This window comes from Puma concolor, chromosome C1 (genome assembly GCF_028749965.1).
Source record: "Puma concolor isolate L17-30 chromosome C1, mPumCon1.1.hap2, whole genome shotgun sequence".
Lineage (NCBI taxonomy): Eukaryota > Metazoa > Chordata > Mammalia > Carnivora > Felidae > Puma > Puma concolor.
Window position 1 is genome coordinate 220,392,807 of NC_141674.1, and position 26,021 is coordinate 220,418,827.

Consider the following 26,021-nt stretch of genomic DNA (forward strand, 5'->3'; position numbering starts at 1 on the left):
ACCAATTAGACATCCTTGGTCAGGAAACCACCCTCCATCTAAGTCTCACATCTTATAAAATATTAACTCAAGATACATGATGAACTTAATGTAAAACATAAAACTATAAAACTTTTAGAAAACAAAAACAGGAGAACATCTTCAGGCTCTAGGGCTCAGCAAAGAGATCTTAGACTTGATACCAAAAGTATCCATAAAAAGGAAAATTGATAAACTGAACTTCATCAAGATTTAAAACTTTCACCCTGCAAAAGACTTTGTTAAGAGGATGAAAACTCAAGCTGTGCACTGGGAGAATAGGTTCTCAAATGATGGCTTCAACAAAGGATTAGTATCTAGTATATATAAAAAACACTCAAAATTCAACAGCCCCAAATCCCAAACAATTCAGTCAAAAAATGGGCGAAAGACATAAACAGGCATTTCACTAAAGAAGATACACAGACAGCAAAGAAGCACATGAAGTGATAATCAACATCGTTAGCTATTACGGAAATGCAAAAGAAAACTTCAGTGAGCATCATCCGACACCTATCAGCATGGCTAAAACAAAACCCTGTGACAACACCGAGTGCTGAGAGTACAGAGACACGGCATCACTCATACACGGCTGATGGGAGTTTGAAGTGGTCCACCCGCTCTGGAAAACAGCCTGGCAGTTTCTTTTAAAATTAAATATGCACCCATCATACAACCTAGGAATTTCACTCCTGGACATTCATCCCAGAGAATGAACACTTGTATTTACACAAAAATCTGTACACGAGTGTGTATAGCGGCTTTATTTATAATAGCCCCAAAGTGCAAACAACCCAGATGTCCATTAATGAGTGAGTGGCCTAAAAGGCTGTGGCACATCTGTACCGTGGACGCTACCCAGTAACGAGAAAGAATTCACTCTTGATACACACGACAGCCCAGAATCTCCGGCGAATTATGGTGTATGAAAAAAAGCCAATGCCCCAAAGGTACAGCTCTCTAATTCCATTTATAGAACATTCTGAAAACGACAAAATTAGAGGTGGCGGACAGATTAGCAGTTGCCAGGAGTTAAGGAAGCAGTGGGGCTGCAGGGAGGCTGGTCTGGTTATAAAAGGCCAACGGGGGGACCTTTGTGGCAGAAATGTTCTGTATCTTATCCGTATCCGGGTTGTGATCTTGTGCTATAGTGTTATTAGGGCAAAGCTGAGTGACAGAATGCCTCTATAGTATTTCATATAACCACATCTGACTCTACATTCTCTTAAAAAAAAAAAAAAGTTTAAAAAAAAAGGGCAGAACGTCAGGTGTTCTGGAAGCTCAGTAGGTGGACAGGGAGGGGGAAGCAGGGTTTGCGTTGCTCTAGATGGAGGGTAGAGGGCTACCCGAACGCCCCGAGGGAGGGAAGGCTCCAGGTTCTACATGGGGTCCTGACTCTTCCACGTGGGCAGCCCCTGCCCAGGCAGTCACAGGTGGTAGGCCTCTGAGAGGTGCTCTTGGTCTGGACGAGCTGCCCTACAGGTGAGTGGGGTGAGGTCTAAAGAGGGAATGTCCCGGACCTTCCCCAGGTGTCAGAGCCTGTCTCCGGGGACACAACTGACCAATAAACTTGTCAAAGGAAGCTCAGCAGGGTCACGTTACCTGTACTACCCTGCGCTTCGAGTTCACTTGTCCCCTTATCTACTGGGCAGCAAGCAGCCGCCAGCCCCAAATGTTTACGAAAACTTTGTGTAGCCAAAACTTAAAATTAAGAAAATTAATAAGTTAGTGAAAATAGAGCAAAGAGTTCTGCTTTTAGCTTGTTAGATCTGAGCGAGAGCCACCCGCCTGCAGGGGCCCTCCTGTCCCTCTCCTGCACACACACAATCTCTAATAACAAAGGATTCGTCCCGTATGATAGTTGAGAAGCTTCAGCTGAAGGGAGCAGTGTTGAGCTGAGGTCTTTGGACCCCTGCCCGGTTCGACAGGGAGGCCCAAAGAGGCAGGCCCTGGGGTCTGCAGTTGGAGGAGGGGTCTTTCCTGGGTGGGAAGAGGATCCAGACAGAATGGTCACTGCAAACACCCAACATAATATTGCCCAAGATGGGCCGTGTCAACTGGGACTGGACCGGGAGTGTCCACATGGAGGGTTTGGGGGCCTACGGCTGCCACTGAGGCAGCCACATGGCACATGTCTAGCAAAAATGTTGGTGTAATTTTGTTTTTATTTTAATTCATGACTTCTGCAGACAGGATTCCTTCCTGGGACACTTGCTAGTTGCTTTGCATGGAAATAGGATTGAATGAATCCCTTGTCTCTTACAGGACAGAGAACACCCCAATGATTGCCGGCCTTGGGAAGGTAAGCCTTGCTGAGCTTGGACAGGTGAAGCGGGTGCTTTGTCTCATGTGTAGGAAAACCTGAGTCTTGCTCCAGGGGTGTCCCCTTTACTCCCCCATGCACAACACCCCGACACCTGATGTGGTGCAGGGGGGGAGGCTTCCACAGGGGACAATTCTGGGGCACCAGGTGGGTGTCCTACAGTTTAACTCAACTCTAACACTGTCCACCTGGAGATGGCGTCAGACCCCCGCAGGCCAAGTGCTCAGGCCCCCAAGACTGCCCCCACCAGCCCCACGTCACACGCCAGTTGTCAGTCCCAGCAGCCAGCTATAGATCTGAGGTTCCCGTGACCCCCTCCTCGGGTTCAGTTAGTTTGCCAGAACGGCTCACAGAAGTTACAGAAACACTTTGCTCACTAGATTATTGGTTGAGTGTGAAAGGATGTGATAAAGGAGACAGACATCCGGACGGAAGAGACGCGCAGGGCAAGGTGTGGGGGAGGTGCTATCCCAGCAGCACCTGCATGTGTTCAGCAACCCGGAAGCTCTCTAGACCCACGCTATTGGGATTTTTGTGGAGGCTCTGATCAGTCCTTCACTCCATGTTTAGCGCCCCCCCACCCCCTCCGGAGAATGTGGTAGCGGGGTGAAAATTCCAAGCCTCTAATCATGATTCAGTGACCCGTGCCCTCCCAGAGCCCACCCGGAGTCTCCACGTTAGAATAAAAGATACTCGTATCTCCTGGGAAATCCCGAGGGGTTTAGGAACACTGTGTCAAGAACCGAAGTCTAAATACTAGAACAAGAGGTGCTCCTAGCTCTTATCACTTAGGAAATTACAGGGGTCTCAGGAGCTCTGTGCCGGGACCCAGGCACTGAGACCTATTTTTTTCCATCATCTCATGATCTGTTTCCCCAGGACTTTGGGAGAGATCATGTTCGTGAGCCCAATAAATGGACTGATGTTAGAAAAAGCCTCAAATTATATTCATCATCCCGGAAGTATACTTTTTGAGTTCTGTAGAGTGGGTTGCACGTGCTTAGCATTGAAAACGAAAAGCTCTTTCCTCAAGCCTCTGCTGATATGAGAAATATAGTCATGTCTTCACAGCAGAGACCAACGGTCAGGCCCACAGGTTTGCTGGGCCCCCGGGCCGCCCCGGCACCCCCCTGGTTGTCCTTCCAGGGTGGCGTTTGCAGCAGGAGATCCCATATGCTGGCACCTCAGCTCCCTGCTGCAGCTGCACCTTCGCCCACATTCTCTGACTGTCCCCCCTTTCCCGGCCCGGGCCCCACTCCCTGGAGACGACTCCCAGGCCGGTCTGGGTGTCCTCCCAGCTTCCCTCCCTTCCTGTGCGCTTCCCGAGGAACCGCCCCTCCTGCCTGTGTCCTCCGTGCACCTCCTCCTGTGCCTCTCCACTAGAATGTTCCCAGCTTTCCAGACTGCCTTTCCGGCCGCCCTGCAGCCTCCTCCCCAGCCTTCCCACCGCCATACGGCCTGCCGGCCAACCTCCTGATGCCCCCCCAGCCTCCTCTCCACAACTAACATCGCCCTCGGGGCTCTCCCCCTGTCCTGCAGCTCCACCACCAGCCTGTGCTCAGGGCTTTGAACGTGGCATCTCAGGGCAGGTCCTGACCTTTCTCCTGAGAGACCCACATCCCCCACTGCTTACTTGGCATTGCCGCTGGGCGGGCACACGCGTCTCCTCCCTGGCTCCCCTCCCTCTCCATGGTGCCTGCCGCCATCCAGCACCTCATTGGAGAAATCTAGGAGATGCCTTGTCCTGCCTGGTCCTCGTCCCCTGCACCTGATGAGCAGCCAGTGAGTTCTGCGTCCTGTCTCCACAATATACCGAGGTCTGCGGCCTGTGCGTCTCCAGGGCCTACCCGGCTGGACCGGGTCATCCCCATCTGTAGTCTGCACTTAGCTCCTGATCCTGTCTGTCCTGGGCGCCCCGGCCTTGTCCCCCTCTGTCACTCTGTGCTGGGAACACACCTGCCCCTCCCTCTCCCTCTGCCGTGGCCGTGAACACCCTCACTCTGTGCACAACCACCGCCACCCCCCTGCCCCCGTCTGCATGATGCTGTCCTCGTCTCTGGAACGGAGCTGCTGGAACCGGCGGATCTCTGGTGCCGGGAGGTGTCAGGCAGGGCCTGATAAAGTAAATTCCTGTTGAACAGGTGAAGATAACTTCCGAAGCACGTATCCTGGCCCCTGGCACACGGTCGCACTCAGTAAACATGATCTATTCCTGATGTTGCAGAAAATGAGCACTGTGAGGAAATGTCACTTCTCTGTTATCAGTAAATGTCACCTCCACTCTTGAAGGCTGCTTTATTCTCCTTTGTTCTAGGACAACTGAGCATACTTTTTCCCTCTGCTGTTCCTGTGTCCCCAGGCTGCGGAGCTGGTGACCAAGAACTGGGAGGCTTACGAGGCCCACATGAGAGACGTTCGCGACTACCTGGAGGAGAGGCTGCTGGTGAACCCCGGGATCCGCGGGGACGGGGTGGGGGGCGGGGCTGTGAGCTAGGGGGTCACGGGAGGTGGTTGGGGGTGGGGCTGTGAGCCCGGGATCCGCGGGGGCGGGGCATGCGGTCAGCCCCATCTTTCCCCGGTTGAGCGTGAGCGTGGAGGTCGGTGCCACCCAGGCAGCAGACAGGGCAGGGGTTGACTGGGTCAGGGGGCTTTGAGGACAATCAGGGGGGAGGTTGGAGGACAGAAGCCCGAGTCCGACCCCCCCCCCCCCGCCCCCCGCATGGGCTCTAGGCCTGTGGGCCAGTCTCGGCCGCCGCGTGTGGGAAATGCCACAGAACTAGTGTATCTGGGGGTTGCACGGGGAAGAGCCACCGTATTCAGAATTTTTGACCTTGTTAACTTTACCAGTTTCCGTAACTATTATGGGTCGCTGCTTATTGATGAAATCCTTATTTTATGTGACGAGGTTGGGATTTTGTCTTCCAGAAAAGGCTCAAGGTCAAACCGTTGATGGGCGTGGGGGGAGGGGCTTTGAAACCGCCATTGAACACACCGTTGATTTTTCAGGCTGAATTTGACAAGCAGAGAATCCATCTGAACAGCCGCTTTCCAGGGACTGAGCGACTTCCCAACACCTGCAACTTTTCCATCCGGGGACCCCAGCTCCAAGGTGAGCAGGGTCTGTAGGTCCCGCGTGGGGTGGTGGGGGCGGTGGGAGCAGACGGGGCTGCGCCGAGCGCTTGGTGCCCCGGCCAGTGCGGGCACCGGGAGCGGCGCAGCCTTGCTGTCCCCAGGAGGCTGGGCCCCTGTGTGCCGCTTCCTGCTCTCCCTGCCTGGGCTCACTGCTCTGGGCAGGTGGCACCCTGGGCGAAGCGCCTGCCCCAAGCTGATGGGGAATGAGGTGACAGGGACTAGGCTTTAGATCCGCTTGTCCATTTCTGTCAGCTTTAAAATTTGGCCCAGAGTCAGGACGAAATGCACGTCTGTGGGGTTCGTTCGTTCCTGCGATGACAGGTCTCTCCTGCTGGAAACCCAGGGATGAAAATCAGGCCTGGCTCCCCCAGTGCCCTGAGGCCAGTTCCAGGGCGCTGACCTGCCTTGTTTCCCAGCACAGGGGAGCCTCTCTGCAGAGCAGTCCTGACTGTGTAGGGAGGAGGTGGTTGCCCCCTGGGCAGGGAGGAGTGCAGCCCTTCTGCACCATGTAGGGGGGTGGCTGCACTATGTAGGGGGGCGGGGGCCACAGCCGTGACCACAGCGGATGGGAACCTGGGCTGGATGCTTTCTCGCTGCGAAGGAGCTTAGGCTGTTGGCTGCCTCTCCGGCTCGCCTTGCTGTGGGAAAGAAAGTTCCTGTCACCTTCCCCATTTTTTGGGGGCAGATGTACTGTATTCAGTGATGACCTATGTTAATTTAAATGAGACAGATTTTTTTGTTGTTGTTTATTTTTGAGACGGAGAGAGACAGAGCATGAGCAGGGGAGGGGCAGAGAGAGGGGGAGACACAGAATCCGAAGCAGGCTCCAGGCTCCGAGCTGTCAGTGCAGAGCCTGATGCGGGGCTCAAACTCAGAGATTGCAAGATCATGACCTGAGCTGAAGTCAGACGCTCAACCGACTGAGCCCCCCAGGCACCCGAGATTGTTTTTTTAATTAAGTCAGTAGATTTATTATTTTAATCTCTGTGCTTACAAAAGAAAAGGAAGTGCCTTCCTTAATAAAGCCACCCCCCTGGGTGGCTCCACCTCCAGAAAACACAGATGTTACGTTGAAGTGTTACTACCGGGAAGTGTTACTATTAAGGAAGGCAGCTGCTGAGAATTCTGAGCATCCTTCCTGGGCACTTGATCGGAAGTAACGTTTCGAGGGCAGTTTTATGAGGCAGCATCGTGTGCGAGAGGAGCCATTTTCTCTGGGTTTTGCTGCCCGGTCACCTAGGATGAGAGGGTCCTGTGCCCTGGAACCACCCCGCCCCCCCAGGTGGCCTGAGGGGGGTGGCCTCAAAACGTGGCAGGAGGGCCGAGAAGAGGTGGACAGGTGGGGCCCGCCTGCACCATCCGTCTCAGAGCCGCGTGCCGTGTCTCCGCAGGCCGTGTGCTGTTGGCACAGTGCAGGACGCTGCTGGCCAGTGTGGGGGCCGCCTGCCACTCGGACCAGATAGATCGGTAAGTGCTCCGGTGCTGGGCCGCGGTGTCCAGGGCGCATCCAGCAGCCAGGACAGGCCACTGGGCCTGGGGTTTCCAGAGCTGCGCAGCCAACGGGGACACAAAAAGTGGCCAGACGCCGCAGGGCCGAGGGGAGGAGGGGAAACTGCAGCCTAAGGGAGGTCGCGAGGGAGGGAAGGGGCAGGGCAGGCCGCAGGAGCTCCCTTCGTCCTCAGAAAGTGGGGGTCTTCTGAAGGGTTGAGACAGGCCTGTGGACACCTGTCTGGTGCAGGGGGATTACAGGACAGCAGGCCCAGGCAGGCAGCCATGGCTGAGGCAGGAGGGGACAACTGTGGGGCCCGGGCATCGGCGGCAGTGGCCGGACCCCGGTGGAGGAGGAGCAGGGGTTCGGCTTCCCACTTGCCGTGAGTGGGGGTGGGGGGTTGGGCCGCAGAGGCGGGCGCAGTGCTGGAGAGACAGAGCAGAGCCGTGGTCAGCAGCGGGGTGTCACAGAGTCTGGCTACGCACGTGAGCTTGAGCGCGGCAGGCCAGAGCTCTCCTGAGGGCCGCGTGGGGATGACAGGGCCTCCTGGGGGCCTCAGAGCCCTGCAGGGGGCACTGCATGAGGGCAGGTGGGGCCAGGGGCCAGCATGTGGTAGCCAGAGTGAATGTCAGGAGCAGTGAGGCCGGCCGGTGTGGAGTGCAGGAGGGAGGCGCAGGGGGCTGCCCCTTACCAAGTGCTCCCATAGTCGTGGCTCAGGGTGCTCCCCACAGCCCTCAAGAAAGGATCTGAGCGGCCCATTCCCCAGATGAGGAAACTGAGATAGCCCCAAGATGAGGGGGAGGGGAGTGAGGAGGATGAGGAGGGGCCGACAGCACAGCAGGTAAGGGACATGTGTCCAGGGTGGCCCCTGCGAGGGTAGGAGGGGGAGGGGTGGAGGCAGCTGCTCACTGCCCCCTGGCCGTGCCCTTCGGGAACAGGAAGTGACGCCACCCAGCCAGGGGAGGGCCAGGAGCCAAGAGCCGTGAGCTGTGTCACCTCTCACCTGCATGGACCCTTGGTGACCAGGGGCGATGGAAGTCACCCCTTCCACATAGCCCTGTGCACGAGGGGTGTTCATCTGGACGGTTTTCAGGGCACCGTATGTGACAGGGACTCCCGGGACTGTGCGTGTGGGAGGCCCATGGGCCCCGAACAGTGAACCCTCCGGAGCGAAGGGCTCCGGAGCCGCCCTACAAGTGGTGTCTAAACTCTGAAAACGCTGGTGGGGCCCCGTGTGCCAGGGCCTGGCTCTGGGGGCTGTGGAAAACACAACCCCCGCCTCTCGGCTCTCGCCTCTCGGTGCGGCCGCGTGTCTCCCCAGAGACCTGTCACTCTCCTCGAGGATGAGAAGCCCTGTGTCCCAGGTGCTTGGGCTGTCTTGGTGCCCGCCTACCCTGGGGCCGATGGGCCGTGTGGAGCCCGAGCACCAGCGGTGGGCCCGGAGGTGCTTGGCAGAGAAGGGAGCAGGTCTATGCAGCCCCAAGTCGGGGAGCCGGCCGGGAGCAGAAGGGGCAGGGTCCCTCCCCGACCCCCTAGGAGCACAGGAGAGCCTCTCCTCCAGCGGCTGATGCCAGCTCTCCCCACCCCCACCCCCCACCCCCAGGCCATCCCCAGTGCTGCTGAGCTGCGGCATCCCCTTCGACGTGGCCAGGAACGCTCTCCGGCTCAGCGTGGGCCGCAGCACCACCAGGGCCGAGGTGGACCTCGTCGTGCAGGACCTGAAGCAGGCCGTGGCCCGGCTAGAGGGCCCGTCTGGCGCCAGGGGCGCCTCATAGGAAGCCCTTTGTGGGCACAATGCAGACGGCTCCCATCTTAATCCGTGCAAGTCTTCACTTTGTCCCGGAGAGTCTGACACAGCGACTGGACTGTGCGTGCGTGTGTGTGCGTGTGCGCGTGTGTGTGCACCTGCATGCGTGCGCGTGAGGCCTTCAGGCCTCCTCCCCTGTCCTCGGGTCAGGCAGATGCCACAGGTGCTCACAGGCCCAGGACACAGATGCCTGTGCGGGACTGTCACCGTCACTGCTGCCCAGTGGCCTCAATTGGGGTGGAGACGTTTCGGCCACATGCTCCCCCGTGGGAAGTGGGGTGAGCCGTTTTTATCCAGAAGACAGATCCTAGTATCTACAAGCAATTGTCGGTCGTATCATGAGAATAGGAAACCTGATTTTTGCTGCAGTCACGGCCTCCCCTACGTGTTTGCACAGCAGTCGTCTGTGTGCCCTCCCCTCGTGCCCAGGGCCCTCTGCAAGCCCTTGCTCGACAGGTGGGGGCCCCCCGAAGGTCAGGCCCCACTCCCTGCTCCGCGTCCTCCTGCTTCCCCATCCCGCCTGTCCCTCTGGCCACTGCACCCCTCCCTGCACCTCCCCCCCACACCTCCCTGCACACAGCCCTCAGGCCCCGCAGTCTTTTCCTTTTGGTCAATTACTCAGGGCTTCAGCTCGGACATGGGCACGACTGGGCTTGGTGTCATTCCTGAGCAGTGAGAGTCAGTCTGGCCCTGGCTCCGCCCGCGTCGTAATCTCATCCACGGAAGGATTCTTTTATTGTCACAAGTGCTCTGTGGCGTCCTGGTACGCCTCAGCGCTCAGGCTCCTGGAGACACTTAACACAAGAGTGATTTTTTAATTGAATAAACGCTTGTCACGTGTGGCTTTAAGGTGTAAAGAGCTACGTGATGACATTGAGGCCACAGTTGTCAGAAATTAGGTGAACTAATAAAATATTTCAGTGCTTGTGTGAGGCGTTTTGTGGTTTCTCTAGCAGGTGTTTTCTCTGGGGTTCATAGCGTGTCTGAGCCGGCCGTGGAGGCGGAGTTGGAGGGTTGGGCAGTGACCCCAGTTTGTCACCATATGATTAGGCTTCAGCTTAAGAAATTCAGCCTGAGGTTGTGTGTCTGGGGGCCCTTAGGAACAGGTCACTAAAGTTGAGCGTCCTCCTGCCTCTGGGCAGAGGCCTCGGTGACCCCAACTTGCCCAGCGAGAAACGAAGGGTGTCCAGCCCCAGTGAAGAGAGCAGTCTGGGAAAGACGCGTGGCAGCTCAGACTGCCCTGCGGACCCCCAGCTGCAGCCCCAGAGACTCGGTCGCTGTGGCTGGAGACTGGGCTGAGCCGGGGGCCCCGAGACCCTCGCTCACCTGGGAGGCCTTCCTGTGCAGTGTCAGAGCCCTGTGCCCCTTGCTGGCTCTGCAAAGCTGCTGTACCGCAGAGTTTCCTGGAGCCTCCGAGGTCTAAGGCCAGCTGAACGCCCTCGGCTCCCTGGGTGAAGACGTGGCCAGAACGTGCAGACTCCAGCTCGCGTGCTGGTAAGTGGCCCGGAGAGGGCCCCACTGTGAAGAGCGGAGTCTCTCGGGCGGCCTCTCCCCCACGCCCCTGGGCCAGCACAGCCTCAGGCTGCTGCCCGGACCCGAGGAAGCAGATGCTGGGGAGCCTTCCCCCTTCTTGGAGGGACACGTGTAACTGTGAACACACACCAGACGCAGGAAGTCCATCTCGGGACGAGGGACGGCGCGCAGCTCCTTAGCGCTGGTTCCGAGAGACAAACGGGCACCGTCCAGCCGCGGGACGGTAGCCGCCGGACCCGGACCCGGTGCGGACCCTTCCCCTGGGCCCCGGGCCCTCCGCCCACCGCAGCTCTGGGCACCGTGGGAGTGGCTTGGGTAGTCCCCACAGCCTGCCCCCCCTCCCCGCACCCCCTGCCGCCTCCCATCTGCCCTGTGTGCCGCTTATCGGTAACCGGAGCTGGGAGCTGCATCCACGCCTGAAACAGGAAGCCGCGGCCTGTGCGCGAGCCGCCGAGAGCCACCGGGTGGCCGGGCCGGAGGATGGAGGGGCAGCGGGCGCTCGCAGCCGCCAAGGACGGGGACCTGGCCACCCTGAAGCGGCTGCTGGAGGCCGGTGCCCTGGGCCCGGGCATCGTGGATGCCCTGGGGGCCGGCTTGGTGCACCACGCCGCCCGGGCCGGCCGCCTGGCCTGCGTCAAGTTCCTGGTGCGGCAGGCCGAGCTGCCCGGCAGCCAGCGGGCCCACAACGGGGCCACGCCGGTGCACGATGCCGCGGCCACGGGCAGCCTGGCCGAGCTGCGCTGGCTGGTGCGCGACGGAGGCTGCGGCCTGCAGGTGAGCGGGACAGCGGCTGGGCTGGGGCCAGTGTCCGCGTGGATCAGGGGAGGCGGGAGCCGTGGGCCAGGGAGTCTGGAGCTTTGGGCTCCCGTGGGCACCGCGGCCCTGGGTTGTTTCGGGGACTCGCCGTGCCAGCCCCACGGTCCCTGCCCCACGGCCGCCTCATCCCAAACCAGCACAAAGCCCTTGTGAGCCAAGGCCGCCTCCTAAGCCACCTCGTGTTCCATGGGGCCAGCAGCACAGAGTGGCTGCACTCTCTCCCCATGCCCGCCTCCACCCTGGGGCACGTGGCCTCCACATGAGCGAGCCTGGCCTCCACACAGGGGCACCCGGCCTCCATACCCGAGCGCCTGGCCTTGCCAGTGGAGGGCTCGCCAGTGTCCTCAGGACTGGTCGTGGGGCCTGTTTCCCACAGGGTCTAGAAAGGTGTGTGTAGAGAAGTGCGGTGGGCACACGGGCTCAGGAGCTGTGGGCACCCGCTTGTACAACTGGGGACCTTGGTGGGTGACAGCAGAAGCCCTGCGGTGGGGGGCAGTGGGCTGAGAGCCCTCATGGTAAGAAGAAGGGTCTCCAGGCCTCCTCTCCCTTTTCCTGCCCGCCCGGTGTCCCTTTGTGCAGCCGGAGGACGGGGAGGACAGTGAACAAGCCCTGAGAGGGCACGAGGGCACCCTACCGGGGGTCACGCTGGGTCCCGGGGCAGGGAAGTCTCACTGGTCCCAGCTGAGTGTGCGGCGGCCTCCGTACCGCCGTCCCCATCAGCTCTCCCCACGGCCCGAGGGGCAGCAGGGCAGGGGCGGTCCCCACTTCTGTGCCGGGGGGCACAGCACACCGGGTGTGCTGGCACCTGTGGTGGGAATGCTTCTGGCCGTGAGGCCCCAGGGGGGGCAGGTGGGGGCCCGGCAGGGGTAGGGGACAGACCAGCAGGCCGGAGAGCCTGACATGGACACAGTTGGGCCAGCGGAAGCCCTTCTGGCTGCGAGCCGAGTACAGAGAGGCCGGGGTGCAGCGGGGTCACGGGTTTGGACCCGGGAGACCTGGACGTGAGCCCACACCCCGCCTCCTCCCTCGAGCAGGTCAGCTGGCCCAGCCAGCAGCGGGGAGAGCGGGAGCTGCGGGCGGGCGGGCGGGCAGTGTGGGCTGAGTGGCCGGCTCTGGCACTGGAGGGTGCCGCCCGGCAGGGGTGGGTCCGGACCTGCCACGGCTCACGGCCCCTCTGTGCCCCCGCAGGACCAAGACGACTCGGGGGTGTCCCCGCTGCACCTGGCCGCCCGCTTCGCACACCCCGTGCTGGTGCAGTGGCTGCTCCGAGAGGGCCACGCGGCCACGCTGGAGACTCTGGAGGGGGCCTTGCCGCTGCACCACGCGGCCGTCAGTGGGGACCTGACCTGCCTGAAGCTCCTGGCGGCCGCCCACGGCAGGTGAGGACCCAGGGCGCCGCCAGTGCGGCCACTGGGGAGTGCTGGCCTCTGAGGAGGCTGCGCCGTGGGGGCGGAGGAGGCTCGGGGGACAGGCGGCAGGGAAGAACGTTGATCCTGCAGGCGGAGGGCAGTGCAGGTACCAGGACAGGTGGGGCAGGCAGACTGGGGTGCGTTCTTGCCGTGTGGTGGGGCAGCGGGGACAGCCAGGAAGCTCCCTGTGATGCTCAGGCGGCTCCCGGCTCTGCCTCGGGGCCACCCCAGCTCCTAGGTTCCCCCAGCTGGGAAGGTGGGGACCCTCAGCTCACCTGAAGGGAGCAGAGGCCCCACAGTGCGCTCAGGAGGGTACTGAGGTCCCTGTCAGGGTTATCCTGCCGCATTGCCCCATTCTCACCCTGGGAACCCCTCCAGGACGGCCCGTCTCGTCTTGGTGGCCCTGTGCCCGCTGCCCAGAGTTGGTGGGTGGGTGAGCTGGGTGTGGCAGGGGGCAGCACAGTCCCCATCCTCATTGTGAGTGCTCTCCAGTCCTTGCCCCACATAAAGGATGCCGTGGGCACGGTGACGGGCCATCTAGGGGTCCCATGCACGCGGCCTTCCCACTGCCTGTTCCCAGGGCTGCTGTCCTGGCTGGGTGTGGGACTTAATGTCCACCCCACACCTGACCTAGCCTGTCTCCCCAGAAGCCACCTCCCTCCGGCCGTGCCCGTCTCCTCGGGGGCCTCTTGTTGGGATGGCTGGCTCTTCGGCTGACCCACGCGTGTCCCACTGCAAGGCCTGACACAGCTCAGCGGTGGAACGCTGATCTGTGCCTTCTGATCCCAACCCCTCGGGGAAGGTCTTGGGGACTTGCTTCTACGGACACTCTCTGGGCGCCTGGGGCCTGGCCAGCCACACAGTGTCTCTCAGACTCACCGTTTTTAAAGTAGTTTCTACCATTGAAAACCTGGAGATTTCACATCAAAACACACAAGTGTGCACGTGATGTCTCACGCCCGAGGGTCCACATTCCCACCTGGCACTGGCCACGGGAGCCAGAGGTGAAGTCTGTGTCACCAGGGGATGGGGTGGCCTTGGGTAAGGGACTGTCCCTCCCTGTAGCATTTCACTAGGGACCAAGAACTCATCGGGCCCTGCAGCCACACAGAGGCAGAGTGGGATTGGAGAATCCATGCCAGGGCCCAGGATTTGGATGCCAGGCCCTGGATGCCTTGCAGAGCAGGGCCTGGGCTCTGGAGGTTCAATGACCTGCCTGCTGCGGGCCCCACTAGGCTATTCACCCCTAAGACGTGCCCCCTCCCAGCAATCCCCAGCACCGTGAACAGCTTAACAGCTTGATGGGGAGTGCGCACAGCTGGATTCCAGGATTCCAGTGGTGGGGGGAGGGGCGCCATGGTGTCCTTGAGCAGTGCACAGCCTGTACAACCCTACAGGTGGCCAGTGAGGTGGGGCTGGGCGCAAACAGGCTGGTCAAGTGCTGGGCCTCCCCTCCCCTTGATCTGGGCCTTTGGCTGGGGGCAGCCCCCTGCCTTCTGCAGGCCCTGCCAAACACCCTCTCACCTCACCTTCCCCCGTAGTGGCGTGAACCAGCGGACACGCAGTGGTGCCTCCCCGCTCTACCTGGCCTGCCAGGAGGGCCACCTGCACCTGGCCCAGTTCCTGGTGAAGGACTGCGGAGCCGATGTGCACCTGCGTGCCCTCGACGGCATGAGCGTGCTGCACGCTGCTGCTGCCCGTGGCCACTACTCGCTTGTCGTCTGGCTGGTAAGGGGGTGCCGGGGGTGTGGACGGGAGGGGGTCCCCGAAGGCTGGCACCCGTTCCTTCCCTGGCCGCAGAGTCACCCCCAAGCAAGCAGGGCCTGGCCAGGCCGGGGGCTCCACTTCTCTGGGTCTCAGTCTGCCCACAGGAAAGCTGGGGACACACAGGGTTGTTGGGGGGTCAGATGTGCCCGGCCATCGCTCTGGGCCCCCATGTGTGCACTCAGGGAGTGCCACCTGGAGCCCCCAGCTCTGACTGGCAGTCCCCTGCAGGACTGTGGCCCCTTCCGCAGGAGTCCTGGGGGCTCTCGGGGTTGGGGACACCCAGGTGCTCTGAAGCCAGCACCAGGAGGTGGCAGTTCCTGGCCCTGCCGTTAGGCCACTTGTTGGGGTGTGCTGGGCCCAACTGTCCTGGGCCAGTCCCTGTCTCTTCCCTTCTGGACCCATGGAAGGGCGATTCAGGCCTGCTTCCAGAAGGAAGCCGGGAGCCCCAGAACAGAGTGGCCCAGGTTGGGGCAGGGGTGCCTTTTTCCAGGATGTGCCCCCGCCTCAGGAAACCAGACCAGGCGAGGTCTCTGGGATCCTCGAGGGTTCATTGCACAGGCCCAGTGGAGTCTCAGAGTGTTGTGGGGGGGGGGGTCTCCCTGAGAAGGGGCAGGAGGTAGGCCCAAAAGGGGGGTGGCTGGGCAAGGGGCGGCGCCCAGAGCGAGGAGGAGGTGGGCCTGGCATTCAGTCCAAGCTGGGGGGAGCCTGATTTGTGGGGCAGAGTGAGCGGGGAAAGCGAGAGGACCGGGGCTCCTTCCTGAGGGACCTGGGAGCCCCGGAGGGACTCTGAGCCAGGAGTTACCGGTCTGAAGGTCGCGCTGGCCGCTGGTGGAGAGGACAGAGCCCTTCCTGGCTCAGAACTGCCCTTGCTCCCCACAGGGCCGCGGCTCCCGGCTCTTCCTCCAGTAGGCTGGCCTCACTCCCCGAGCAGCTTCCACATGTCTGCCTGGTCCCCCCATGTTCGTGGCGCCACCCACGCAGCCCTCTGTCCTGCTGTCCTGCTGTCTTTCCTCCATGGCACCAACACCTGATACACTGTAAATTTGCCTTTGGGAGGCAGGGACCACATTCCTGGCCATAGTAAGGGCTCTGGAGATGTTTATGTAGCAGATGAATGAACGAGGAAGAAATGATTTCCCCCGGCCTCGGGATGAAGTCCAGCCACCCGCTTTGCCTGCGGCCTCCCTTTGCCGCTCTGCCTCCTAGGCTGGCTCTTGGGCCCCCGAGGCACCTAGCAGGGGCGCATCTGCAGGCCGTATCCCCAGGCGTGTCCCCGGGCCGTGTCCCTGCGGGGCTGCCTTCCCACAGCTACTCCTGCTCCAGCCAGCTCCACTCCCAGGAGAGAGCCCTGCAGCCCGGCCCTAGCCTCCCTGTGGACTTGTCCTCACATGCCCTCTCCTGCGGTTCTGACGCCACCAATGTGCCTGTCCCCACACCTGGATTCCTGACCCGAGTCCTGGCATCTCTGGCCACAGAGCCGTGCACAAGCAGGCGCTGAGCTCACGGAGCTGAGCCGTGGGGCGTTGCTGGGGCAGAAGCAGCAGCTGGAGGCAGCAGCGGGGGTGGGGAGGGTGGGCAGGGGGAAGAGTGTCCACCGAGCCCCAGGGAGCACCAGGGGCTCATCCCAGGGAAGGGGCAGCCGGGGCCATGGGCCCTGAGGCCCAGGAAGGTCTTTCCAGATGGCCTCCTGGCCCGTCTGCCTGCAGCCTCTAACCCGGTTCACTGTCTCCAGGGCTGGGCGGCCCCTCCCTTGGGGCCGATGGGTGGGCTCTGTTCCCAGATCACTGTTGGCTTCCTGCAGTGCTCCTGGCTGCAGGCCACAGCTGGGCTAGATGCCCTTCTTGCCGTCCCTCCCGCATAGAAGCAGCAAAGGCCGCTGACTTCGGATCAGCCCCCAGCCCCATCAGGCCGCATCCCTACTCTTCTCCTGGCCTTTCCTTTATGGTGAAAGCCGGGCACATGCAAGGCAGGAAGAGGGAGAAAAGAAAAAGACACCACACCCCCCAGCCCCTTCCACCAGGAAGGCAGAATTTGCCTAGAAGAGCCCCTCGCGTTTCCCTAGCAGCCTGGGTCACATGGCTGTCCCCAGGGCTTCCGGGGGAAGGTGGCCTCCCTCTTCTGTGCTGGGCTCCCTCCCGACTACACCACCCTCCCTGGGAGTGGTCACCTGCTCAGCTGGTCTCTCTCCCTCACCTCCCCCAGGTCACGTTCACCGACATTGGCCTGGCGGCACGGGATAACGAGGGGGCCACGGCCCTCCACTTTGCAGCTCGAGGCGGCCACACACCCATTCTAGACCGGCTCCTGCTGATGGGTGCCCCCGTCATGACAGACTCCTGGGGTGGGACCCCTCTCCACGATGCAGCAGAGAACGGGCAGTTGGAGGTAAGGCAGGCGAAGCGGCGGGGGGGGGGGGGGGGGGGAGGGGGGGGAGGGGGGGGCCCGGGGGAGGGGGGGCCCGTGCAGTAGAGCCCAGGAGCCTCAGAAAGCTCGCCACGCCCAGACGCTGCCTATCTAAGTTATTCATCCCTGTGGGAGAGGTGTCCTGATTCCCGTTTTACAGATGGTGAAGTGAGGCTCAGAGGGGCAGTCACTGCCCAGGATCCAGACTCTGATTTATCTGGGGGCAAAATCCACACTCTCCCCTCCGTGCATACCCCTGCTTTTGCACAGAGACCCCCGGTGTGTGTCGTCCCGGGGTTTGGGCTCCACGAGGGCCCTCCCAGGCCAGCCCTCGGCTGCTGCGCTCTGCTGTGAGCACTGGGGGGCCGGGCCGAGCAGGGGTGCGGGGTTAGCCCTTTTGCTTTATCCAGTAAGTCTTGGGGACTCACGTGGCCCAGTCTCCAGGAAGCAGACACCCTGGAGTAGGAAGGGGTGATGTTTAAATATTTAAGGCCCAGGGACGCCCATATGGCCCAGCCACTTTAGCGTCCGGCTCTTGATCTCGGCTCAGATCATGGTCTTGAGGTTCCTGAGTTCGAATCCCACTGCTTGGGATTGTCTCTATATGTCTCCCTCTCTCTCTGCCCCTCCCCTGCTCACATGCTGTGTTTCTCTCTCAAAATAAGTCAATAAACTTTAAAAATCAAAAAATAAATATTTAAGGAAGGCCCAACACTGAGAACAGACCCAGCCCTCAGCACCTGGCCCCTGCACGGGCACCACCAGCACAGAGACCTCACGTAAAGGCAGGACCAGAGAATATCTAAGAGCAAACCACACCTGCCCTACCCCCAGCCCCATATAGTGGTCTCCAAAGGGGGGGGGGGGGGGCCGCCTCCCACGGCCCCCCAGGGCCCAGCCTGCTGCAAGGTGCCAGGCAGGCCAGTCGAGAGGGAGGGCTTTATTGGCTGCAGCTAGGTATCCCATTTGGGGTCTATGCTTGGAGACGGCTGCTCCCAGCTGGAAGCCACAGTGTCCCCGAGGCCCAGGTGGCCCGGTGTCAGAGGCGTCAAGGAAGAGCAACCGTCACAAGCAAGAGTCACGGGAAGACGCTGGTTCCTTTCAAAGAAGGCGAAGGAGCCCCCATCCCAGCGCACAGCCGCTCGTTGGAAATTGTCTTCCTCTGACTCTCCGCTCCTCCCCTCGCTCCGCTCCAGCTATCCTCCGTCCCTCCTCCTCCAGGCCACCACTTGGCCCTCCAGGCTCGCCCCCCAGTTTCCATCCCCTACCTAGACAGGGAGGCGACAGCGGGTCGGAGGGCAGGGCGAGCCTCAGGTGGGGCCAGACAGTCCTCGGCAGGCCCGGGAGAAGAGGGTGAGTCGGTCTTGCTTTTTGTCCCGCTACGTGACAACAGAAGGGTCCAAGGAGGTGAGGGAACCCCGAGTTCAGAGGGACCGGAGGAGCCCTGAGCCCAGCCAGTCGGTGCGGCTGAGAACGGCGGCCACAGCGGTGGCTTCCTTCAAATGAAACGCTCTACACGAGCCCAAGAAGTCGATCAGATGAGCCAAGAGTCTGAGCCTCCTTCATACAAACATAAAATAACTCAGGCCGCAAAGCCGAGAACAGATTTCCTTTCAATCTTTTCATTCTGGAAATTCTAAACCCACAAAAGAGCATGGGATCAGAACTTGCCCGTCTAGGGGTGCCTGGGTGGCTCAGTCAGTTAAGTGTCTGACTTCGGCTCAGGTCATGATCTCGCAGTCCGTGAGTTCGAGCCCCGTGTCGGGCTCTGTGGTGACAGCTCAGAGCCTGGAGCCTGTTTCTGATTCTGTGTCTCCCTCTCTCTCTGACCCTCCCCCGTTCATGCTCTGTCTCTGTCTCAAAAATAAATAAATGTTAAAAAAAAAAAATTAAAAAAAAAAAAAAACTTACCCGTCTGGGCGCTGTTCCTTCCTCAGCCCCTCCCCCTGCCACTGGGTTATTTAAGAACAAACCAGAGATAGCACATTGTTTTATTCAGAAATAATAAAGAAAAGGAAAGAGAAAGAAAGGAAGAAAGAAAGAAAGAAAGAAAGAAAGAAAGAAAGAGGAAGGAAGGAAAGAGAAAAAGGAAGGAAAGGGAAAGAAAGAAAGAAAGAAAGAAAGAAAGAAAGAAAGAAAGAAAGAAAGAAAGAAGAAGGAAGGAAAGAAAGAAAAAGGAAGGAAAGGGAAAGAAAGAAAGAAAGAAAGAAAAGAAAGAAAGAAAAAGAAAGAAAGAAAGAAAGAAAGAAAGAAAGAAAGAAGAAGGAAGGAAAGGAAAGGGAAAGAAAGAAAGAAAGAAAGAAAGAAAGAAAGAAAGAAAGAAAGAAAGAAAGAAAAAAATTCTTTAGCAAACGTCTCCAAGAGATGAGGACTCCCTTTGTTTGTTTGTTTGTTTTTTTAATCACAGCCTCAAACCGTCATCACAACTAAAAATAATTCATAGCAAGGTCCTGCCGTCACCTCACGTCCAGCCTGCTGATGCCATCCTGCGTCCCCTTCCCCGACTACAGTGTAATCGCTAAACAAGGGCCACGCACTATAGGTTTGCCTCTTGAGGCTCTTAATCCATAAACAGTGCCGGAAATATACTCCGTCCAGGAAATCTAGGATAATGCTTGATCTCCCCCAAACTTTACCATAAATGCTTATTTTATAATAGCTCAGAATGATTTTAGATTCCTAGAACAATTGAAACATGAATACAGAGGGGCGCCTGGGTGGCGCAGTCGGTTAAGCGTCCGACTTCAGCCAGGTCACGATCTCGCGGTCCGTGAGTTCGAGCCCCGCATCAGGCTCTGGGCTGATGGCTCAGAGCCTGGAGCCTGTTTCCGATTCTGTGTCTTCCTCTCTCTCTGCCCCTCCCCTGTTCATGCTCTGTCTCTCTCTGTCCCAAAAATAAATAAACGTTGAAAAAAAAAATTAAAAAAAAAAAATAAAAAAAAAAGAAACATGAATACAGAGAATCCCCACAGACTCACATCCGTTTTCCCCTATCATTAGCAACTTAATTCGCATGGTGTATTGGTCACAATTAATGAACCAAAGTTGATACAGTATTACTAAACAAAGTCCATACTTCATTCAGATCTCCTTAGTTTTTTACTTAATGTCTTTTTTCTGCTCCAGAATTACCTCCAAGATATCACACGACATTAAAAAAAATTTTTTTAATGTTTATTTTTGAGAGAGAGAGAGAGAGAGAGAGCATGAGCGGGGGAGACACAGAATCCGAAGCAGGCCCCAGGCTCCGAGCTGTCAGCACAGAGCCCAACTTGAGGCTTGAACCCACGGACCATGAGATCATGACCTGAGCCGAAATCAGATGTTTAACAGACTGAGCCACCCGGGTGTCCCCTCACACTACATTTGGCCTTCGTATCTCCTTAGGTTCTTCAGCTGGGACAGTCCCCCCCTCCCCTGTTTTTTTGTTTGTTTGTTTTGAGAGAGAGAGAGAGAGAGAGAGAGAGAGAGAGAGGGAGAGAGAGAGAGAGAGAGAGAGAGAGAGAGAGAGAATCTTAAGCAGGCTCCACTCCCAGCGAGGAGCCCAGTTTGGGGCTTGACCTCACACCTGTGAGATCACAACCTGAGCTAAAATCACGAGTTGGATGCTTAACTTGACTGAGCAACCAGGTGCCCCACCCCCACCGATTTAAAAAATAAAACCTTGGAATAAAGAGCTGGTGTCCTAGCAGCTTCCAAAGGAGAGCAATGATTGTTTAGCATATTTTTTGTCTTACTATACCATGGTCTTTATGCTTTGAATGGTGCGAATCATACTTACTTTTTTAATTGAGGTAAAAAATACATAACATAGAACTTACCCTCCTAACCATCTCTAAGCGTGGTGGTGGAAACTGTATGTACACTGTTGTACGGCAGATCTCTGGGTTCTGATCTCTCAAAACTGAAACTCCATCCGCATCGAACGTCTCTCCACTCCCCCTCCCTCAGCCCCTGGCACCTGCCTTGCTACTTTCTGTCCCTAGGAGCGTGACTGACTAGGAATGTCATATGAGTGGAATCATACAGTATTTATCCTTTTGTGACTGGCTTGTTTGACTCAGCAGAATGTCCTCAAGTTTCACCCATGTTGTAGCACAAGACAGAATTTCCTTCCCTTTTAAGACTGATAGTCCGGTGTGTGGATGGACCACATCGCTTCTATTTGTGCATCCACCAGTGGGCACTTGGATTGCTTTTACCTCTCGGCTATTGTGAACAATGCTGCAGCGGAAGTGGGTGTGCAAATACCTCTTCAAGACCTTGCTTTCTACTCTGATTACCCTTAACAATATTAAACCAACCTTGCATTCCTGGAGCAAACTCCACCTGATCATGATACGTTATCTCTCTTATATGTAGCTGAATTTCATTTGCTAACATTTTGTACAGTGCTGGCACACTGGTTCTCAAAGTTGTCTGCACCCTGGGAATCTCCAGGACGGGTGTAGAATATCCTAACACCTGGGCTCCACTCGCCCAGACGTCTGGGCTTAATTGGCTCTGGTTGGAGCCTCCAAGTATCAGGACTTTTTTAAAACACCCCAGGTGATTCTAATACACAATTTCAAGAACTGTCTGTGCGAATAGCATTAGCTGAGCTCATCTAGGAAGAATTCACAGAGACGATGCTTCTCACCGAGGTGATTTGAACATGGGAAGGAGCAGGATTTCTGGCGAGGGAGAGGGCTAGACGTGGCCAGACTGCTAGAACGGAGCAGAGAGGAGGCGCTCCTGCTGGCAGCAAGCGGTCCCCCGTGGCAGGCCTTGCAGCCTCTCTGCAGTTTCCACGCTGCATCAGGAGGCTGCTACGGGATCGGGATCTCGAGAGGAGGGCACACTGCAGGAAGTTGCCATAAGAGGGGGTGTGGTCTGGGGCTTTGGTGTCGAGGTTGAGCAGGAAACCACAGAAGACAGGTGTAAATGAGGTTCCCTCAAGGTTTAGGAAAGTGATTATAACTCCCTGGTAGTTCTCTACCTAACGTCGAGTTGCTGCTAATTCAAGAAGGGAGCTTCCTGAGTATTGCAGGAGTCCCTAAAGGCATTCTGAGCATGACCGCCTCGGTCGACTTCCTGCGCCTGTGAGAGGCTAATTGGTCAGACCCTCTGATGTGTACCCGTTCGCTCTCCTTCATTCAGATACTCACTCATCCAACACAGTGATTGAGCACCTGCTTAGCACGTGACCAAGGAGTACTTGGTTCCCTGATTGGGCACCACAGGGCAGCACCCTCTGTGGCGGGTGTTGGAAATTTCAGGGCTGGTTTTGGTTGGTCCAGTGATCGAGGTGCATTGTGGTGGAGGGGACACTAGGGGACCTGCTATTCACCGGGCAGTCCTGCACAAAATGACAGAAGGTCTCACGCCCCACACAATTCCCCAATGGCTCTGACATGCATGTAGGTGGAACACCTGTTTATAATTACTTGGGCTTTGAACCCAGCTCAAGTATATGTAATTATCTAAGCTCAGAATCTAAATACACACACACCCCAACATTTCTCTTAGTTTTAGTACACATAAGACCTTTCCAAGAATGGTCCCACTGTGTGTGTTGAGGGCAGATAGTATTTTGTCTTATTTAGCACTTTAGTAAGAACTACTCACTGTCTGGGAACATGGCATCACTGATGTTTGAGTCTCCGCAGTTTGAAGTGTAACTGTAAGATCAGTTATTCTACATGTGGGTACATCGGAGGATGGTTTTTAAAATGCCTGTAATCATGGTGCTCATTCAACTATAAAATGAGACTTTCAAACATGAGTACTTAACTCGTTAATTAATGAGAAAACAAGTAAATCATACAGCCAGTAACAAACAAACGTTTCACAGGTAAGGAATGACGGAGTGAATTTACAAATAGACAGATGCAAAACCAGTCAGTGTGGACAGGGAAATAGTCAGCTGCGTTCCACTGGACACATTTTGTGTTTTGCCTTTCTCTGGACAAGAGTCATTTATAATATGAACTTTTTTTTTTTTTTTTTTACAGCTTGCAGAGTAGTTGGCTCTAAGGCAGTGAATGAAAGGCAGAAATAACCACCAGAGTGTCCTAAGCAGGACACTCAGTAATCTGTTTTGTCCATGTCAATGCTTTTCTCAATTTTTCACGATACTGACATCAGACTTTGTCTTCGGTGCATTCGTGCCCAAACATTCACACAGCAAAATGCATGTCTTTCAAATTACAAATTATTTTTCTTTTCTCCTGTATATTAGAGTGCAGTAGCAATTTTTAAAATATATATTATTATTAATAGAATGTCACTAATGATTATTAATAAATACTTATAAAATATAAATATAGTAATAATTAGGGGCGCCTGGGTGGCTCAGTCGGTTGAGCAGCCAACTTTGGCTCAGGTCATGATCTCATGGTTCATGGGTTCCAGCCCTACGTCAGGCTCTGTGCTGACAGCTCAGAGTCTGGAGCCTGCTTCAGGTTCTGTGTCTCCCTCTCTCTCTGCCCCTTCCCTGCTTGTGCTGTCTCTCTCTAAAATGAATAAACATTAAAAATTTTTCAAAAATGTATAGTAATTATTACATGTGCAAGCAAATTGCATTATATTTAGAGTTCATGTTAGAATAGTGAATGGGGTATTAGAAAATATTTGTAATAATAAGGGGGCATTGGGACTGATGGCATGGGGGACTCTGGGCTAACTTCTCCTCGAGGTCTCTTCCAGCCCTGCACTGTCCTGTGATGCTCCTCTGTCTAGGGTGCCTATGAAGATCGTGGGGTCTTAGTGCCATTGCTGTGAACCCAGCTGTACGACCTTGGGGAGGCTTCTTGTCCTTCTCCGTGCCTCATGTCCTCTTGTGTAATGGCAGGCACAGTAACAAACTTCACAGGGTGACATTGGGACTGAATCAATGGTCCACGTGTCACTCCAGAATGGTGCCTGGTGCCATGAGGCACGTGGGAAGGACTTGCCTCCCCATCTCTTGGGCAAAGCCTTCTCCATGTGGTGAGCACGATGGTCCCTGGCAACCCCCAGCTCCCTACGGATGGACTTGAGCTTTTCAAGGTACAGCCTAGAGGCCAGTAGCAAGAAGGAAGGGAGCAAGAAAGTTTGCAGGGTGTCGATGAGGCTAGAATGCAATGGGGTCACCATTTTTAATGTGTTCTCTTTCTGCAGTTTAAAAAAAACTGACGTTACTGTTTTCCATTCAGTCAAGGAATAAAGGCTTAAAGTTATCCACAAATTTACCATTTTGTCATCTTCATTCTTTCTGGCTTCTCCAGCCTTCCATATAGGATCCCTTTCCCTCAGTCTGAAGCCGATGCCTCAGATGTTCTGTTAGTGTGGGTTTGTTGCAGGCCAATTCTTTGTTTTGTTTTGTTTGTTTGCCTGGAAACATCTTTATCCCATTGTCAGTATTGAAGAATAGTTTTGCTGGGTATAGAATTGTAGCTTCATCTTTTCAGCTTATTTCTTTCACCGCTTTGAAAATGTCATTCATTCATTGCCTGTGGTTTCTACAAAGAAGTCAGCTGAGAGGGGCCATGGTTTTGAAGATAATCATTCTTTCTCTTGTCGCTTTTAAGGTTTTTCACTTTGTCTTTGGTTTTCTGCAATTTCACTATGACCAGAGTTGGAATGCTTTTTATTTCTCTCACTTGGGATTGCTTGAGCATCTTGAATTTGTGCTTTGGTGCTTCCAGAAGTCCCGTAAAATTCCCAGCCATTATCCCTTCAGTGACTTGTGCACCCATTCTCTTTCTCATCTCTTTCTGGGATTATTATTACACATATTTTATTTGTTTAAAAAATTTTAAGGTTTATTTATTTATTTTGAGAGAGAGAGAGAGAGAGAGAGAGAGCAGGGGAAGGGCAGAGAGAGAGGGGGAGAGAATCCCAAGCAGGCTTCATGCCGTCAGCATGAAGGCCACTGCAGGGATCAAACTCACAAACTGTGAGATCATGACTTGAGCCAAAACCAAGAGTCAGACGCTCGACCAACTGAGCCACTCAGGTGCCCCACACATATTTTAGGCCTTCTTGTGTCTGCTGGTGTTTTTGTTCACATCTTTTTGTCTGTCTGTGCTGCATCTGCCCAATTTTCTGTTTACTAATCCTACAGCTTTGATTTTTAACTTGGTTATTATTTCCATGTTCCTGACCTACTGATACTCATTTCTCAAATCTACCACGTCACTTTTCATAGTTTATAATTCCATGCCTACATTTTCAAGCTTGATTTTTATTCCCTTGAAATTAGGAAGCACAGTTGTGTTCTATCTATTGGGTTCCCAGGTCTTTGTGGGTCTCCTTGCTGGTTGGATCTTCTAGTTCTGGTTCTGGTGTCTTATTTCTTTGTGCTCCTGATCTTGTCTGACTGTATGCTGGAACTTATATTTGAAAAATAATTCGTAGGAGTCATGTGAGGCCTTGGGTGATATCTTACTTCCCTCTGCCTGTTGGACACACATGGGAATTGTAAGCCTAGGATCTCAGGCCACATTCCAGGCTCAAGGTTCCTTGGACCACCAAGTGATGGGAAGCAGAGGGCTGGCTGACTTCTGGTTTACCTCTTCTATGAGGGTCAAGCCCTCATCTTTGGAAGACTGTGAGCTTTGGCTGGTCTCCCTAGTCCCACGAGGCTGCCAAAGATAACCGTTTCTCCTGTGTCAGCGTGCTCTTAGGGCAAAAACAGTTCTTCTTCTTTTTTTCATTTTTAAAGTTTACTTACTTGTTTTGAGAGAGAGAGTACAAGTGGAGGAGGGCCAGAGGGAGAGGGAGAGAGAGAGAGAATCCCAAGCATGCTCCACACTGACAGCATGGAGCCCGGTGCAGGGCTCAAACTCACGCACCGTGAGATCATGACCTGAGCCAAAACAAGAGTCCGTGCTTAACTGACTGAGCCCCCCCAGGCGCCCAGGGGCAAAGACAGCTCTGAGTGGTGGGTTCATCCCTCCGGATATTCCCTGGCTCCTGAGCCTGCCTGGTTCCTAGTTACCCACGTGATGCTTTAGGAAGGCGGCTTCTACATTTAGTCCATGTTTTACATTGTCCTTGGGGACTTGTTTCTCTGCTCCCTGATGGGATCCATCCACCCGCCTGTTCCGCTGCTGGCACAGCCACCTCACAGATTTGCAGACTTAAACCTCGGTCATTCTGGAATCACCCACCCCTGTTCACGAATCTGGCAGTAATTGGCCATCATTCCGTTTTCCTGTTTCTAAGCATGAGAATGATACACATCTCTGAGCGCTGCTGTGGAAACAGACACTGGTTCTGCATTTAGAGCCCAGGGCACGGACTACGAGGGCAGGGCCGAGCCCCCATGCTGGCCGTACCGCCTGCTCACCGGCTGAGCCC

The 26,021-nt window shown here is 56.1% G+C and overlaps 2 protein-coding genes across 4 annotated transcripts in view; both read left to right on the forward strand.

Moving 5' to 3' along the window:
• SCLY (selenocysteine lyase) overlaps positions 1-9,696 on the forward strand; it is a 33,068-nt gene extending 23,372 nt beyond the window's left edge. For all 3 annotated transcript variants that reach the window (XM_086720082.1, XM_086720084.1, XM_086720083.1), the window contains 5 exons: positions 2,284-2,320; positions 4,701-4,784; positions 5,348-5,450; positions 6,865-6,940; positions 8,566-9,696. In XM_086720082.1, the coding sequence (XP_086576208.1) occupies positions 2,284-2,320; positions 4,701-4,784; positions 5,348-5,450; positions 6,865-6,940; positions 8,566-8,737 (472 nt within the window). In that variant the 3' untranslated portion in view covers positions 8,738-9,696. The remainder of the gene's footprint in view (positions 1-2,283; positions 2,321-4,700; positions 4,785-5,347; positions 5,451-6,864; positions 6,941-8,565) is intronic.
• A 1,042-nt stretch (positions 9,697-10,738) lies between these two features.
• The window catches only part of ESPNL (espin like), a 28,465-nt gene continuing 13,182 nt past the window's right edge, over positions 10,739-26,021 (forward strand). Inside the window, exons 1-4 of the mRNA XM_086720085.1 lie at positions 10,739-11,076; positions 12,307-12,497; positions 14,069-14,255; positions 16,497-16,679. Of these exons, the coding sequence (XP_086576211.1) occupies positions 10,783-11,076; positions 12,307-12,497; positions 14,069-14,255; positions 16,497-16,679 (855 nt within the window). The 5' untranslated portion in view covers positions 10,739-10,782. The remainder of the gene's footprint in view (positions 11,077-12,306; positions 12,498-14,068; positions 14,256-16,496; positions 16,680-26,021) is intronic.